The sequence below is a fragment of the Patagioenas fasciata genome, chromosome 16 (genome assembly GCF_037038585.1).
Source record: "Patagioenas fasciata isolate bPatFas1 chromosome 16, bPatFas1.hap1, whole genome shotgun sequence".
Taxonomy (NCBI): domain Eukaryota; kingdom Metazoa; phylum Chordata; class Aves; order Columbiformes; family Columbidae; genus Patagioenas; species Patagioenas fasciata.
The window spans coordinates 12993703-13010827 of NC_092535.1; the positions used below are offsets into that span (position 1 = coordinate 12993703).

General features: G+C 44.9%; 1 protein-coding gene across 1 annotated transcript in view; it reads right to left on the reverse strand.

The window, feature by feature from the left end:
- Positions 1–17125, reverse strand: part of BMP7 (bone morphogenetic protein 7) — a 43739-nt gene that overhangs the window by 14218 nt on the left and 12396 nt on the right. Inside the window, exon 2 of the mRNA XM_065850000.2 lies at positions 5318–5510. Within this exon, the coding sequence (XP_065706072.1) occupies positions 5318–5510 (193 nt within the window). The remainder of the gene's footprint in view (positions 1–5317; positions 5511–17125) is intronic.

The following is a 17125-nucleotide window of genomic DNA, read 5'->3' on the forward strand; positions in this document are numbered from 1 at the left end:
CCATGGGAGGGTGAGAGAAGATCTGGGGTTAGAGGACATCTGTTTGGGTTAAAAACCGCAGTATCCAGACTCCAGTTTGCTTGGTGTCGTTGCTTAGAGTCGGCTGCAGCTGTCCAAAGACAACCTTAGGAAAATATTTTTCAGATTTTCCTACTTTGAGAGGGCCCCAGGATCTCCCTGGGCCTCTCCCTGGCACGTTTGCAACACCCTCTGTACACAAACCTGCTGCAGCCCTCCTCCCACACCTTCCCTTCCCTGGGACCCCCGCTCATCCTCTCCTCTCCCTCCGTGCCGATAAAAACCCTCCCCAAGCACCGGCTGGGCCCCTCTGGGTGAGGGGATAGCCACAGCAGAAGGGCTTGCTGGAGGTGGTTTCCAACAAGGATTGGTCTGAAAACTGGCTGTGCTGGTAGTAAAACAGATCTGTGTAAATTTTGTTGAACCTTAGGAGACATTAAACTCACTTCAAAAATGTCAGCAGATTCTTAATTCTGTTTTGTGTGTCTCCAGTACGCTTGCTCCCTTTTCTATGTGGTGTTTGAAAAGGGTAAGATTTGGGTGTCAAAAACAGATTACAAGTGGCAATGGCAGTTTGTTACAGTGAGATGCAACATGTTCCCTAAATATGAAGCCTCTTGTAAAAGCAGCGCTGAGAGAAATGAGGTTATATACATATCTTTGACACTTTACATACAGCAGTTCCTGTTCAGCATTGAATCGCTGTTCATTAGTGCATCACTGAGCTGAGCAAAGGCCCACTGGGTTATGCAAAGTGCCTCCTGCAGCTCCCCAAGTGCCTGTGAAGAGCTGAGCCTTGCCAAGCGCGTTCAGGATTTGTCAGAGGTTCTGCAGGCTGCGGTAGCTTTTAGGAATGGTCCAAAAGAGATCACTGGATGCAGCTCTGTTCTTGGAAAGCTACAGGGTTTCCTTGCTGAAGTTCCCTTGCTGCTGCACCCAAGAGTATATGGGGATGAGTACAGTTGATGTCACAGAAGAAAATCAAAGCTATTGTCAGTACCTTTCTAGATGCTGTCAGTACTTGCAGATCCTGTCATGGCGCTGGGGCACAATGTTAAAACAAGCTATACCCTTCTTTGCTGCACCATCCTTAGAACAATCACACTGGTATTTAAAAAAAGCTCCAAAAAGAAGGCACATCTGCATCGCAGGCTGGGTGGGCCTATGCCTTTCTTAGTTGCTAGAATTACATGTTTCAACCCACAACATGGAAACAGACTCCAATGAATGGGAGAAAGGGGTCTGCAGAGGGGCTCAGGTTTGATCTGGGTGCAGAAGTGGCATAATTTGAAGCACAAACTAAAGTGTTCCAGCTGCAAGTCAAACCCAGGAATGCATCGTGCAGGATCATATTTTTCTGCAGGGCTAGTAACATGAGCATTCAAATAATTCAGTGCCTTTGAAGCCTGTGAAATCCATAATGGCCACAAAGTGAACATGTAGCAACTACATTTCAATTACCAAAGGCCGGTCAAGTACCTGGCTTTATTCTCTCCAGTAACAAAACTCTCATCGACTTCAAAGGGTTTGTGATTTACTCCACAATGCAAGTGCGGGGTCCAATGAAACTGGAGACGTGACTCTGGGATGAGGTATTTTAGCTTCTGAAGGTGCAGACAGATGGGCAGGATCGAGCTCTGATGTTGAGGGGAGCTATACAGTCTGTATTTTTTCTGCAGTTTCACATTAATAAATTGAGGACCACGTCCTGACTGATAATCTGCCCCAGAACTACCTGGGTACTTTCCTCCCTGGCACTGGAATCTGCTTTGCTTTCCTGCAGTGCCCAGGATGGAGATGGAGGCTCAAGCAGCACCCAGCTCTCTGATGGAACCTTTAGTTCCCACTAGCAGGGTTTGTGACCACAACAGGGACTTGATGTCCTGCTGCTCGGTACCCTTCTCAAGCCAGTCACTGGCTTTATAAAACTCTTTCCCAGGCTTTTGGGTGAGTGAACCATGAAGACCAAATAGAAGTTGGACATGAGTCACTGGACTTTGTTATGCGCACAAAAGCTTTGAAACATGTCATATTAGTCAAAACATCAACTGTTTTCACAGTGTTTATGATTTTAGGAACATTTTTGTTCATGAATGTACTTGTTTGCTTAATGTGAATAACTGATGCTTTGTGCCTAAAGAATGCTGTGCATACCGTTCTATAAAGGAGATGTTGCCAGTCTGAAGAGCTTGCCTTGCAATGAATTCATAGATCTGGAAAGGCCAGAAAGAATATTTGATCATTTAGTCTGTAATAATATATCTAGTCTGACAGAGATAAAATTTCTATTAGCCAAAGCCCAGAGTGGAATCTCGTCTGCCAGAAAGGACAGAGCTGGGCTTTCATTTTTACTGCCATGGTTGTTAGGTGTCTACCTGCCCACGATGGAGCAGGCAGAGGGGCAGGATTTCAGAAACTGCCTGCTGTGGGCGCAGCTGTTTGTCTGGTAAGACCTATGCCTGTATTTTTCATCAACAAGAAACTGCAGACAAGAGATGTTGCTGGTTAGATACCTGCCAACCTGCCTGAACTCGTAAAGCGAGTCATTAATTGTCGAACTGCTCATACTTATGGTTTATTTGAACCGAGGGCACACCATCACACCCTCCAAACTGGAGGCTCATCTGAGGTTTAACTGAAAATTAAGCCTTCAGCATATCCAATGGTCTCTTCACCCTTAAAGGAAAAAAATCTCTAGTCAGCCTCAGCTTGGGCTCCTCAGCTGCACCCTGTGCTGGTTTTGTGGCTCTAAACACTGTCCCAATCTCTGCTGTGTTGCTGTTATGAAGGAGAAGCGAAGCTGTAGCTGCCTCCGAGCTGCTGTGTCTTGGTGCACAACACAGAAGGGCACAGCCCAGGAGAATAACTAGTGTTTCTCGTCCCAAAAGGCAATTCCAGTAATCTGCTGGGAGATCCCACTGCTCCTGTGTCATTGTAAGAGCGCAGGGAGAGGGAAAACCACCTGGTTTTTTGTTGGCCGTTGTACCTGTTGTGCTCCAGGAACGGGACTCTCCAAAGCCCAACGTGAGCACAGGTTTTCTTGCCTGTGTAGGGGGGAGAGTTTGGCTTTGTTTTGCTCTCGTTGCTAACAGCGTCAGATGGGCCTGACTTTCCAGCCTGCTCAGGATGAGACAAACAGCCAAGGAAGCATCAAAGTGAATGGGTGTTTTTTGATCAACGTTGGAGAGAGTTTGTTTTCTTTCTCCACTTGCCCAGTGACACATGGGCTTGGATGACTGGTTTGTGACAGAGCCGGTTGGAAAACGCCAGTGGAAAAATGCAGAAAAAGAGCAAATATTTTTACAAATGTTAGTGACAATATTTTTACCTTTGGTCAATCCAAACCAACAGGAATATTTCTTCAGCACAAACTGTTCAAAACCCACCATTTCCTGTGCCAAAATGTATGCAAAGGGCGAATATACACAAACACTCATTAAAAACACAGTTCCTGTGGTGAATGTGATGCAGTCAAATTGTACCTAAACTTGTAACTGGAACATCTGCATAATTAGCAAGATTCCTCACCTCTTCCAGCCAATGGTTCATGTATATGCCTGCCCTTTGCATACATTTTTGCTTTAGGAATAAGAATTGGAAAAGGAGACAGTTTGTAGGAACTCTTGCTGCTCCACGCATAACTATCCCCAGTGAGTTCCTTGCAGGCCTCTCCAAACATGGTTTTAACAAACCTGTGGATGTATCACTGTAAATTTAAGGTAATAAATGTCATCCAAACTCTGTCAGTAAGATTCCTCGTGGGCACCCACCTCACTCATCAGGATCTGAAGGAGAATGTCCCTGGCATCAGATGAGGAAGGACATTTACTCCAAGAACGGGTTTCTGGCAATCCCCTAATGCCCTGGCACACTGCTGACGGCCTCTTCATCTTGTTTCTGCTCTTCCCAAGAGTGAAAAGTCATCCCTGCAGGCTTGTACCTATATAAGCTACTCCAGAAATACAGCAAAGGGAGGCTTCTGTCTCCGGGAGGGCCTAAGATGGAATAAACTTAAATGCTTGTATTAAGTAGGACAACTAACTGGTTCTACACACATTTGTGGCTCGTTGCCTTCTCCTTTAAGAAAGCCTGGTTAAAATGTATAGTTTGGATTATCGTTGTTTGATAAAAACAGATTAGTATTAGCATAGCCCCTGAACCCTGCAAATAATTGCGTCATTAGAAACGCCAAGTGAACCCTACGTTTTGACCCATAAAACTGGAATTTCAGATGTGGAAGAGAACACACCAGTGTTTAAATACTTTTACCATACAGCAAAACTGGTAGAAATTCTCAGCATTTAAAAATATTGATAAGATTTGCTGTCATATTTTAAAGGCTCAAAAAATGAAAACTTTTTTTTCCCCGCTTTTTTATTAACCCTTATAAAAATATAAAGCCAGAGTCCTGATTACACTATTATTTTTTACCCTTTTGGACTTTCACCTTTTTAAATCCCTAGTGTTTCTCCTCTCATAAACCTAAATTAGGGCTGTAGTATTATTACCCCATATTTAGGAGTCCTGGAGAATAACTTCTGACTAGCATGTGACTGTAAATGCTTTTCATGTAAATAAATGCAATCTCAGTTTTGGTAGCATTTGTATGAAAAGAAATATGTGCAATGAAACTAAGTGCCTTTGATAAATGGTTTGGGATTGTTGATTAATTGGAACTAAAAACAGATGAGAAAATTGAACATATGTTCTTATTCAAGTTCCCTAGAGGATTTGTCAAGGAGCTTGGCATACATTAATAATTGCTTGGAAGGGATTTAATAGCTCGTCTTGTAGTTTTGCACACACAAAACAATCGGTCAATATAAAAAGCATGATGTCGTCCGTCTTTGTTAATTAGGGATCTTGAACGCCTTGGGTAATAAAGGCTAGTAATTAAGCTACAATTAGAAAGGAAGCATTCGGATGTGGTTTTGCCACCTCAAGATCCATAAGCAGCAGGAGGGCAGCTCTTCCAGAAATCCTGAAATACTTGGAGTTTACAATCTTTTCCTGCACTAGCACAGGGCCAGAGCTACCAGCCGCTCCCAGGGCCAGGGCAACAGCGCTGGGGACGCTCCCGGGGGCACTTCGCCCCGTGTCCTCAGCGGGTGGCCAGATGTGGCAGCTCCGCGGCCACCACATTAGCACTGAGATTTCACTCTACAACCCTAACGCCTAAGCCCAGCCTTTCAGACGTGTTCGCTGATGGCACCGCTGTTTCGAAAAGTATCAGACAGAACTTTTGGAAGGAGCATATTGTATTTGCGCTTTCATTGGGATCAACTTGTGGGTCACTCACCTTCCTGGGTGCTCCTGGAGTACTTGGTAGACACTAATCTGGAACGTTTCATTATCGAAGCGTTCGCGGATGTAATCCTTATATATTCTGAACTCGGCAGCCGTCACCGCTTCCCCCTCTGGGATTCTGGAGAGATCAAACCTGAACTCTCGGTAGTGGCAGCGCTGATGGTGAAACTCTCTGTCATGCTCCACTGAAACAGAAAAACAGCCCATTAGCCACCTGCTTTGTTCCCTTTCCCTTCACCATCAAACACGTCTGCAAGTTGCCACAACAGAAAAGGGCAAGAATATCTGATTGCTGCATCTTGTGCTGTTGTTTGGTTCGTTAAAGCACATAGGAAAAGCACAACTCTATCTGGGCTATTGCAAGCATATATGTGTTTATCAGACTCTCTTTGAAACAGTTTTACAGCTGGCTGGTACAGGGTGTGGGTGACTGTTGTGTTTAATTTTTGGCAGCTTCATGTTTGACAAGTGATTCTGGACACTCGCCACCGATAACGACCGAGCTGTGGGAAGGACCTGAAACACACAGATGGGGCTTTTCGAGGGTGCTGGTTCTTGGCCTGGTTCTGCTTCTGACAATTACACACGCGCACGTGCACACCCACACACAGACACACACGAATTCCAGCCCTTGAGGCTTTTCATGCCCGTGACCCACATTTAGTGCCAGCTGAATTCATCATAAACTCACAGCCCCGCTCCGAAGGGTCAAAGCTTTTATTTTAAGGCATCTTTAGTGATCAGGGCTGTGAAGCAAATGTTGAAAATAAAGGACCTTCTCCCCACCCTGCCTACGAAATAACAAGACGTGCCAGAGTCCTCCCAAAACAGTGCCAGAACGGTGTGTTGTCCCACCAAGCGACACGTCTGCCTGTCTTCTGATGGACCAGCCAATGGTCTCGTGAAGCACTGCTCGTGGGTATTGAACTGGAGGGTCAGTGATGCGAGAAACAAAGATTTTGAGACTGTCCTTCAGCGAGGGGGAGGAGAGGTGTCAGTGCCCCAGCCCAGCACATGAAGTGAAGCGCCCTTCTTGGAACAAATTCCAAATTAAATAGACAAGTTGGACAAAGGCAAACGGGGAAACAGAGGTATAAGAGATGAACTGACTCGTCAGAGGTCACACCACGTGTCATTTTAAGAGCCGAGGTTTGAACCAGGGACTTCCCGTATGTCCCAGTCCCATCGTCTGTCCACTTGACCTCCCTGCAGCTCGACTGCACAATTCAAGTAGTTAGCTCTGAGATTTTCTTGGCAAAGAATGTGTGTCTTTCTACAGGCCTCATTCTCTTCTGGCAGCAGTAAATCCATTGTGTAAATCCATTGACTTAAATGGAATTACTCCTGAAAAAGAGGAGTTTCGAGCCCAAGTCTGGAAAGTGCTGTTTAAATTTATAGCGCTGCACGGCACAAATGCACGTCGGCACTCGCGAGGGCCCCCCCAGTGGCAGGGACAGACTGGGGGGACACCCGGGAACCGGCTGTGTCGAAGGGCTCACACGGAGCAGGTTCAGCGCAGCTTTGCTGGCCGGGATTCAGCAGCTTGGCCACGGGCTCTGCCTCCTCTCACACGTCGTTCTGCGAGGAGTCCAGGGCTCGGATGTTGCCACCGTGTGATTGCTGCTCAGGGAAACGCTTCAGAGCTCTTCCTAATAGCTGGGATTCATCTCAGAGGAGATTTTTAAGTGTGAAACCCCTAAACTTTCCAAGACAAAGATGATTCAGTTTTATACGTTGGGCAGTTTTAGAGTGCACTGAATGAATGAAGTTGTAGCAGCATCTTGAGCTACAACATCTGGTATGGCCCCAGGAAGATCAATCAGTGCCTCATACCCTGAAGTGGGGGAATACTGCGAATATTCACTGGTGTTTGTAAAACACTCGGCAGGCTAAAACTGCCCTATAAGTGCTAGCAACAGTATTAAACAAGCCTCAATCCCTTTCCTCCAAGGTATTCTCAGTAGAATAAGATACAGAGGGCATGATTTCAGTCTCAAAGGAATTTGTCTGCACCTAAATTACAGAGGGGAGGAATAAATATTTTAATATGGAATAGCTCCTTTAACCACAGCTATAGAAGAATGAACATAATGTTGTGTGGTTTCAGTTATTAATATATTACGGATAACATCACCAGCAGGATGTATTATAGAGAGGTCTAGCAGTAGGATATACCAATGTGATTTTCTTCCAAAGACATGGGGAGGCTGAATTTTCAAAGGAGGGTGGGTGCACCTTCCCAGTGTACGTATGTGATGACAACTACATCAGCCAACACCAGTCTTGAGCTGCACTTCATACACAAAGTCCGACAACAAGCACACGAAGACAAAACTTTTTCGGGTGCTGCTAGAGTTCATAGTGATTCCCACTGCAGAGCCCTAGAAAAAATGTGTCATATTAGTATGAAAAATTAACGGTCAGGGTCATAAAATAAAGAGCCCCAAAGTCTGAACTTTCCCATGCTTTGCAGATGTTTGGATATAGGGTTTTGGGCTGAGCCATCTTTAGTGTTAAAGCAAACATTCCTGTGGCTATAGTCATTAAGATCATGAAAATATGTGGATATGTAACTGAAGAAAGAATCCCAAGAAACCCTTCAACTCGGTGTTTATTGTTTTTCTCCTTTTTCTTTGCACTCTGGACCTATCTGCTGACCCAGAAGTAACAAATCCCTTCAGAACTAATTTATGAGAAACACTGACCCTGAATCAACATCTGTTAGATGACTGCAGTAAATCTTATTACATAATTAAACACCAAAATCTATGTTAAAATAACGTTAAGGGTCTGACTTGAACTCATAAAAGCCAGACTCTTCATTATGCAGGCTGAAATCCTATCCTTAACGCATGCTGCTGTGCACAGGTATTTGTGAACATATGGTACACTATATATGACCATGCACTTTTTGTAGACCCCAGGAATACCTTAAGCACAACAGCACAAGGTAAGCAGGGGAGTGCTCAGGAACTCCGAGTTTCCTGGGTTTGATGGGTGTTGGTCAGACCTTCGACAATACTGCAACTGCTTCATTTCCAATTAATCACCTGAGGAGTTCGAACAGAGGGGGAAGGGGAGGTATTTTTACAAAAAACAAAACAAACACAAAGGTTAGGGAAAAGTGGTACTTTAAGTGTCCAGTGGAACAGTCAAGAGAATTGCTACAGCTTTTTGAATACTACTGTAGTTTCTTTGTTAGATCTATAAAATCCATGATCCCTATTGACATAACACACCCTAATGACAACCTTTTTGGTCATTCTTGAGGGACTTAATCTCAGCTATTTGTCAGCCATATGTGTTAAGTGCTCCCTTAAAAGTCATCAAGCAATACAAATTCTTGCTGGCTATACTTAATAGCCCATCTGCCCAAAGAACTTGAACTCATGTTTGTCCCAGGTTCATAGTTCTTACAAATCACTGCTACCCAAAGACTTTTGGTCAATGGTTTTAGCCCAGTTCCTAATTTCAAACACTGGAAATCCCAGCTCACAAACTGTCACAATTCAAACACCTTGGCAAAGCAGCTGCTTGGAGAGGAAGCCAAAGCTCTGGATGTGCAATCAAAGGTTGTAAAATAGGAAAAGGAAGAACACCCTTGAAAAATAATTCTGCTATGGAACAGACTGTGTGCTTTAGCTGTGGGAAAACAGTGGATTTCCCCTCCTAAAGAAATGCAAAGTTGCTTACAGGTGATGCATGTGTAAATGTGTGCTCCTTCTCATTTCTAGAAGTGGTACCACATTTTGGAGGTACAACCACTGCAGACAAATTGTGATCTGATTTAACACATGGCTCCAAATCTGCTGGTGCAAAATAACTCTTGGGCATGGCGAGTGCGGCAAGTAACCACAGCTACAGTAGGTGGGGATCATCAGACGCTCCCTTTGGCGTAGTCCTTTGGGAAAGGAAAGGTTGAGACGATGGTATTTGAAAGCTGTAGCATGGAGGCACACAAGAGGTTCATGAGAAAATAAGCAAGACACCAAAAAGTGTGCAGGACGACTAAGGTGATCGAGCCAAAACAAGCACATATCTTAGGTTAGTGGTTATCAGTAAATTTGCCACACCTCTGTTGCAAATATGCAGGTAAGCTCAGCATCTTTGAAAGTCTGGCTTTGACTATCTGTCTGCAATCTGCATGCTGCACAGACTGCACCCATCCATCTGATACAGATAGGGCTCTGATCTCCCTGAAGTCTTTTGTCTCTCCAAACCGACTGTTGTGGCATTGTGGTGATGCAAGAGGAGGCAGGACCACATAGTTGTGCAATGACCGGCATGGTTAAAAGAAAACATGATGGATACATGTGCTCAGGTGTGAAGTAGCCAGCTATCAGATCCAAAAATATGGGAAAGCTGGAGATAAAATGTCAACAAATCCTTGGTACTTGTTTTGACATGACTTAAAGTGTGCTCTTTTCAGACACAGAACTTGAAAACATTAAGATGCAGGGATGAAAACGTGTAGTTACAGCCAGAATTGTTGAAACCAGCGCCAAAAAAGTAATGTTGGACAGAAGGTCTTGTTATCCTGGTTTAACACTTCAGGGTACCCAAACTTCTAAAGCAAATGAAACATCAGCATAAAGCTGGGAAACTTGAACTAATCCCATGTTGGGTCATTTTCACGAGAAAATATGTTGAGACTAGAAATAAGAGCCCCGGCTGTTTTCAGCTACTTTGTAAATCACTACTGGTAAGTGAAAAGCCAACCTGAGCTAATTCTGTAAATGCTGGTGGGACCACTGTAATGTGGATTTTGTAAGTTTGTAATGTGGGTTGACAGTAGGCAAGGCCTGACACACGACAGCAAAATTACGCTGAGAGGTAGCTCGCCATAGTTATTATTTCTCTCTGTACATATCGAAGAACCCATACCCTTGTATAGCCTTAGCCAGTGCAGTAGCACAACGTCAATCACTAACTCCATGTGTCAAGCAAAGAACCCTTGAATCACAGCAGTAATTTTCCAAGAATCACTGTGTTAAAACATAAGTTATTACAGAAGCGTTAAAGAGCTAATCCAAACCCCAGGGAAGTCAACGGAAATATTTCCACTAATTTAAATGGATTTCATGGGAGGCCTTAATTTTGCTAATCTACTTTCCTAAGTATTTTTACACCCTCGTTTTCTGAAGATGTAAAAAAATATCTTTTTTCACTAGCGAAATAAACAGCAGATGAATAGATTCTGTGCTCAGGCTGCCAAACTCGGGAAGCTTTGGTTAATTCCACACCTCTTCCTCCCTGGCACATTTGGGTGACGCACTTGGAATATCCTTTGAATATTTAAATGAGTAAAAACTTAAATCTTCCTGTTAACACTTTCACCTGATGTGTGTTGTTTTTATAAGGCACTTTAAGAGCAGTTGTCTCATTTACCATAGCACTCACAGCAATTAAGAGTGCTACTTGTCTCTCATTTACAATGAAAAAAAGCACCAAAAGGAATGTGCAGTAGGGTGTCTGTAACTTCTTTGCTCCCAAAAAAGGCCAGAAGGGATTTGTAAAGGACTTTAATCTCAAATAGATTAAAGGTCCTGAATTCCTGAGACTGAAAGATAAGTCGAAGGAAAATAGATTCCAAAAGACAACACCCCCTCGCCTCAGCCTCTCGGCCAGGCGGCTGCAAAGCCATCAGCAGTTGCCTGGGAAGCCCCTCGGAGATTTGGATGCCAAAAAAAATCCGCCATGCTCCAGCGTCAAGGTCTAACAGGTTTTGAGAGTCTACCTGTGCCTGCCTGGCCCCAGGGACTGAAGAAGTCGTGTAGGTGAGTTTAGCGGGTAGGAAAGTCTTTACATGCTTTGCCTCCGATAGCTGCAGAAAACGAGCCCTATTTTTTCAGTGACAGCTGAGGGCTCGCTGGCCTGGGATTTTAGCCTCAGTGCTTTCATGAATGGGCAAAGTACACTTTGACTTACACCATTTTCACTGAGCACCACAAAATCTTGATAGAATTTTCCTAGAAAAATGACATTCGATTCTCTCCATCACCACCTGTAGAGATCCAAGCCAAAACTTCAGAAACTCTCTTGCATCATTTCGCTGTAGAGTACGAGATTCCTCGAAACTGGCTGCCCTGGGACCACCAGCTCTGCCTGGGGTCCACGAGCACTTTTAGCCCATGTCCATAGCTGCTTTCAAAGGCAAGGTCCACTCCTATCTACTGCCTCACTTCTTTGTCTCCAAATTGGTAGATAAAACCGTGTTGCTTATGAAATATAGGCCTTTTCTCCATATGTTAGTGAGCTTCAAGAAGGAGGAAACCAATTAGGGAAGGACCCAGTGGTCTCTGGACCTGAAAGAGCCCACTGGGCTCAGCAGGATTCCTAACTGAGCAAGAAGCGCAAGGTCAGTCCTTATATTTTTGTGAGTACAATAAAGATTGCGATAATGTCATGGCAGGCCATGGTCTGCTAAGGCACGTGTTTCCCTTCTCATTGTGCTTGACAGCAAGAGTTACAGGGCCAGCGGCAGTAAATTTAGAATGGCAAGAATCTGGGAAAGTGAACTTCTGTGATTGGTTTTCATTTGCTTCATCCTCTCGGCTACAAGACTTACATGCTGATATTAACAGCAGTTAGAGAAATTTTTTAAGAAATAGTTGAAGAATATAAATTGGTAGTCCTGTAAATGAAGTAGAGCAAATATTCTGCGTTGTGTGACAGGGCTATTTTTTTTAAGGGTGATAAAACCAGTGTTTGGAGGGCTTTTTTACGGTGGATAGTTGCAGCTCTCCAACTCATCTAAAAGCTACTGCAGATTTTTGGAGAAACCCAAGGAAAAACAAATGCACCCGTTATTTTGGTCTGTGAGATAAGCTTACTAGAAAAATTGTCTGTGTTTTTTCTATAACTCACTGATGCATCCCATTGCCAGGGAGTGGCCACCTCTAGAAACACAGTCCGTCCTTCAGCCATAGGGATGGGCTCTCAGGCACTTGGGGATGCCTGGGCTCATCTGCTGAAGCCCTGTCCTGATGGTCTCGTCCCCATCTGCCCTTGGCTGCTCTGAGCCACAGCAGCACTCAGCAGCACAGAACCTGCACCCAACGCTCATGTGCCCGCTTTGCAGAGAGGTAAAGGGAGGTGAAGGTGATATTTCTCGGGTGGTAAATTCAGTGTGTGGCAGGGCAAAGTCCTGCCTTGTCCATGGGTGGAAAGAAGGACTAATGCATTAATTTCAGATGAGATGAAAGGCAGTCTACATAAATCCTGATCCCCAACTCCAAAGGTTAAGAACAGGGGGGTTTGAAATTCTTCAGTGCTCGCTCCACAGAGTGATCTGGGAGTAAGCATTTCTGCTTAAAAATTAGAAAGAAAGAAAAAAAAGAAGCAGCCCTCTGGAGTTAATATTCTTCCTTTAGCCATCACTTCATTTTTTCAGCTTTCAGCATGAAGGTGGTGTTGCCAGCAAGACCACCTAGCCACAAACCCAGCAGGGAGCTTCCAGAATTCTTCTAAACACTGACTCCTTGTTATAAATTGAAAAGTGGTAATAGCAGCGGTGCATATCACATCTGTGCCAGGCTTCGGGCCTGGGAAGGAGCACCCTCCCTACTGCTGAACACAACTTGGAAAGATCCTTTCAGTCCACACATGTATCAGCATTAGCTATTTCTTTGTCAACAAATCCCTTAATACGTACCCTTTCTATCATGTGCAGATGTCCAAAAAATAATGGAATACTGTACTACAAGATTAAACACTTTAATGTCAGCATATGTGTTGCATGACTCTGAACAATGGTATCATTGTGCGTGTACAAACAGCGGGTTGGGGGAAGATGGGTTTAATTATCTCCGAAGCAGCAGCAAGTTCTTCCTGACTAAGCTGAACTTCAGCTAGCAAGGACGGCTCAGGGCAGAAATTGGTTATTTCTCTAACAAAATGCCTGAGCCCCTTCTGATATTCTCGTGGTGTTAGGGTCAGTGTCATGCCCGCCGCAGGCAGGGCTTTGGGGAGGGATGTGGAGCCACCTGTGTCCCCGGGAGCCCAGACACCCTGGAACGTGGGGGGATGAGAGGATGCTGCACGTCACCACATCCTCTCAGCCCATGTGTCACCCAGGAGACCTTTTAGTTAAAATTCCTTAGGGTGGTAGATGGCAAAGGGGAAACAGAATCATCAGAAGGGAAAGGACAGAGAGAAGCATGTGTGCTGCCTTCTGCCCTTGGACACATGCCCCTGCCGGGGTTTCATCACAGGCACTTTAAGGCAATGCTGGATGGTAAAACTATTTCTCCTTAAAGACCATCCACGAAATATCTGAATGGGTTATCCACAGATAATCCATTTTCTTTTCCGAGTGTGCCCTGATCGGTACCAGCTTACGCTGTGGTTTCTCTGCTGAAATCAGAGCCAGACTAGATGAAAGGTATCGTGAAAAATTTACACGTGGGACTGTTCTGTGAACGCGAAACTCTCCTAATGGTAAACAGACCAACTGTGGTGTGAATCCTGACGGTGAGTTTGCAGTGTCTGTATGTGTATCTGGGGAAAGCAAAGTTAAGTAAGCAGGAAAGAGTTGTATTTGTTCAGAATACCTTATTCACAGCCTCAGCACGTGCAACACGGCAGCACATGGTGCTGCAACCCAGCTGCAGCTGCTGTAACGCACGGAGGACTGCGGCAGGATTCGGGGGTGTGAGGGAATGGAGAAATGGGGCAGTGACAAGGGAAAGAAATTGAAGTTTCTCCTTTAGACAGGCTCCCTCTGTTTCTACCTTAATCTTCCAGCAATTCAGCATTACAAAATCTCCCACAGGGTCTCCCTCATCAGCCTCTCAAGTCTTGTTTTGCCCCTCACTGGGAAGGGGGGACTCAAGACACTGCTGACCTGGGGATTTGCCTCCAGCAGCCTTCCCTTCACCAGCACCTTGGGGCTGGTGATTTTCTGGATAGAGAGAGAGAGACAGACAAGCTGGGGACTGTGGGGATGCTGCAAAACATGGCTCCCCCTATGTCCTCCCAACCGGCCAGCATTGTGGCCAACACAAAACATCTCAAGCTCTTGTGTGATCACTGGGAGTGGGTTAACCCAAGCTGGTATTTACCCTTGACAGGCTGGAACTGTCGCTTCTCTCTGTGTATGTGAAAGGTGGGGATGCACCTGGACAGCAGCTCAAAGCCAAGGACTCCTGCAGCTCCCTAAGGCAACCTTAGCTCTTCTCTACCCCCTCCTCTAGAAACATCCCTGTAGTCAAAACTGAGCAGCAAGCAGAATGACAGGCAGAAACTCATCATTGCTGCTGTGTTCTTTTCTTTGTCTGCACCGTGATGCACAGCATGAATAACGCAGCCTGAGAGCAGAGGTGCGCTGCTGTCTAGTACATCCCCTACACCCTCTGGATGCAGCTGTGGGAGGTATCGAAGACGCAGGAATACAGTTTTCTTTTCCCTCTTTTAGCAGAGATGACTGCTGCATTACACTGCTCTCTCTCTTTCTGTCATTCGGGGGACAGCCAGGCTGCTTTCCTGGTGCTGTGAAACTGGAGTTGTATCGGGTGAGATCAACTTCACGGGGAAGCTGTGCCAGCCTTAGGTGTGAACTCCAAGTCACACGCTTTGCCAGTGCATCCAAAGGTCAAGGAGATAGCAGCAGCCTGTGGGGGAGGAATCGCAAATCAGGGTCAGATGGTGGCAGCCACAGCACAGAACAGGGTGGCTCTGGTCTAGAGGAGAAAGCAGGGTGATGGGTGTCTCAAGGGGGAGGAGGCTGCAGAGCACACAAAGGGAGAAAAGTTAGTGACAACATGGTTCACTGAGGAAAATAATCCCCCAGTCCAGCCAGCAGACAAACAGGGCTCAAGATGCTTCCTGTAACCTGCTCTGAGGCTGGAGGCCACTCAAGAAATCACTGATGTAAAAACCAGCAGTCTGCCCTGCCTGTTTGTACACACAGCCCTCAACTAATGGGAACAAATCCCCAGGCCCAAGGAAGGAAAGACAAGTGGCTGAACAGATCTGACCAGAAATAATGCGCATTCAGCCAGTGAAGATAAAAGGCAGCATGAGCAACTACTACAGGGAAACCTAAAATGGGCTATTTGTGAGGAAATGCAAAATTTGGAATGAAAAGATCCAGGTCGTTCTTGAAAGATTCCAAGTGTGAAACAGTTCTTCGGCTTGGACCAAACCTCAGATCAGGCAGAAGGCAAGGAAGTTTTCCTGGAATGTAGTTTCCCTGCTCCTTTGAGGGTGTCTGCTCCTACCCCAAGGTCTGTACAACAGGAGGAAGCTGGGAGCCTGCAGCACAGGTACCGTGATCTGCGAGAAGGTGTGTGCAGAGGACATGCAAAGAATAAACAAATTGTGATATAGTAACTCTTTGACGCAATGATTTGATCATGCAGAGATGCGACAGCATCAAATTATACTCTTACATTCCAGTAACTACATTGGGGCAAATTAAAAAGGCTTCAAATATATTTAATAAATTAGATACTGTTCATAATAAATAGCCTGAGTCAGTAATCTTGGGAAGGTCACTGCCCAAGCATCTCTGACGTGTTTATACAAAACAGACAGAAATGGTTAAACATACCAGTAGTGCCCTGGAGCGTGTGTTCATCTGTGCTTGCGAGGCTGGACACCTCTGCCTTTCACCGGGCCAGTGACAGAGAATATTGACTACTAACTTAGTTTCAGGTTTTTTCCAAATCTTGCTTCCAGAGCATGAAGAACTTTATTATAAAGCTGTGCTCGTAAACCGATGCTTTTCAGGCTTATATGTTGCTAATTATCTTCCACTACATGATTTTTTTGAAGTTGCCACGTGTTCCTTATTGCTATTCGTGTATTATTATGTAGCATAAAGTTACATAAACAGCAAAAGATTCAACAACATTTGTAAAACTGATATAGAAAGAAGGACTGGATTCTGGACTGGTACAGCTGGTTTAAGGTATTTTGGAAGTAAATGAAATCAAATGAGAATTTATAATCCTTCCTGAGGTCTGGATTCCATCAGACTAAACTCATTAGGCATTAAGGTGCAGGTGCAGCTAAATAAAGGATTGTTCTGCTTTCCTTAATACCATAGATTCACATCTTGAGTTCAAAATAAAAGTCTTTTAAAAACACATGTATATATTGTGCATCTACTGGCAACACTTGAAAGAGAAAGTTCAGCTGATGGAATCTTCAAATGCCTTGTTTTTGTCAAAAGAATGTGCCCGTTTCTGCACCGGCCACGCTAAGGGACATGAGTCAACAAGTGACTGCATGGTCGCCTCCGAAGGCTTATTTGTTCGCATCAGCCTTCCTTTTGTCTACTGAACAGCTGCCCAAATAAATAACATAAATCTAACTAATCCTTCTTTAATATTGTATTGCAACAACAATACCAGTGTCCCCCCAAATACTCCAGAATGTGGGTCTCCACCTGCACAGGAGCTTTGGGAGGAACACGGTGCACTCGCGGGCGCGGGAATCGAGCCTTTTTTGTGGTAAAAGGAAAATAAGTCAAGAACCAGTTTTCCAGGTTTTAAACCATATGACTTGCTAGATTTGTCCGCTGAAATCCCAGATCCTGGTTTTGTTGAGAAAGTAGTTTGTGGGGTATTACAAAATAACCAGTCGATATCAGACACGCGGCCACCAGATAAGAATCTCAGCCTTTGACTGTAATCAGCAAAATTTCAACTTGGAATGTCCACACTCCGAGCTGTGCCATAAGCCCGCAATCAGCTGGACCTTTGGGGCTTGTCTATGCAATATCAAACATCTGCACCTTTCTTGGTCAGATTAGGGGGGAGCAAACTCCTCTGGGGAAAGGTCCATCTGCCCCGGA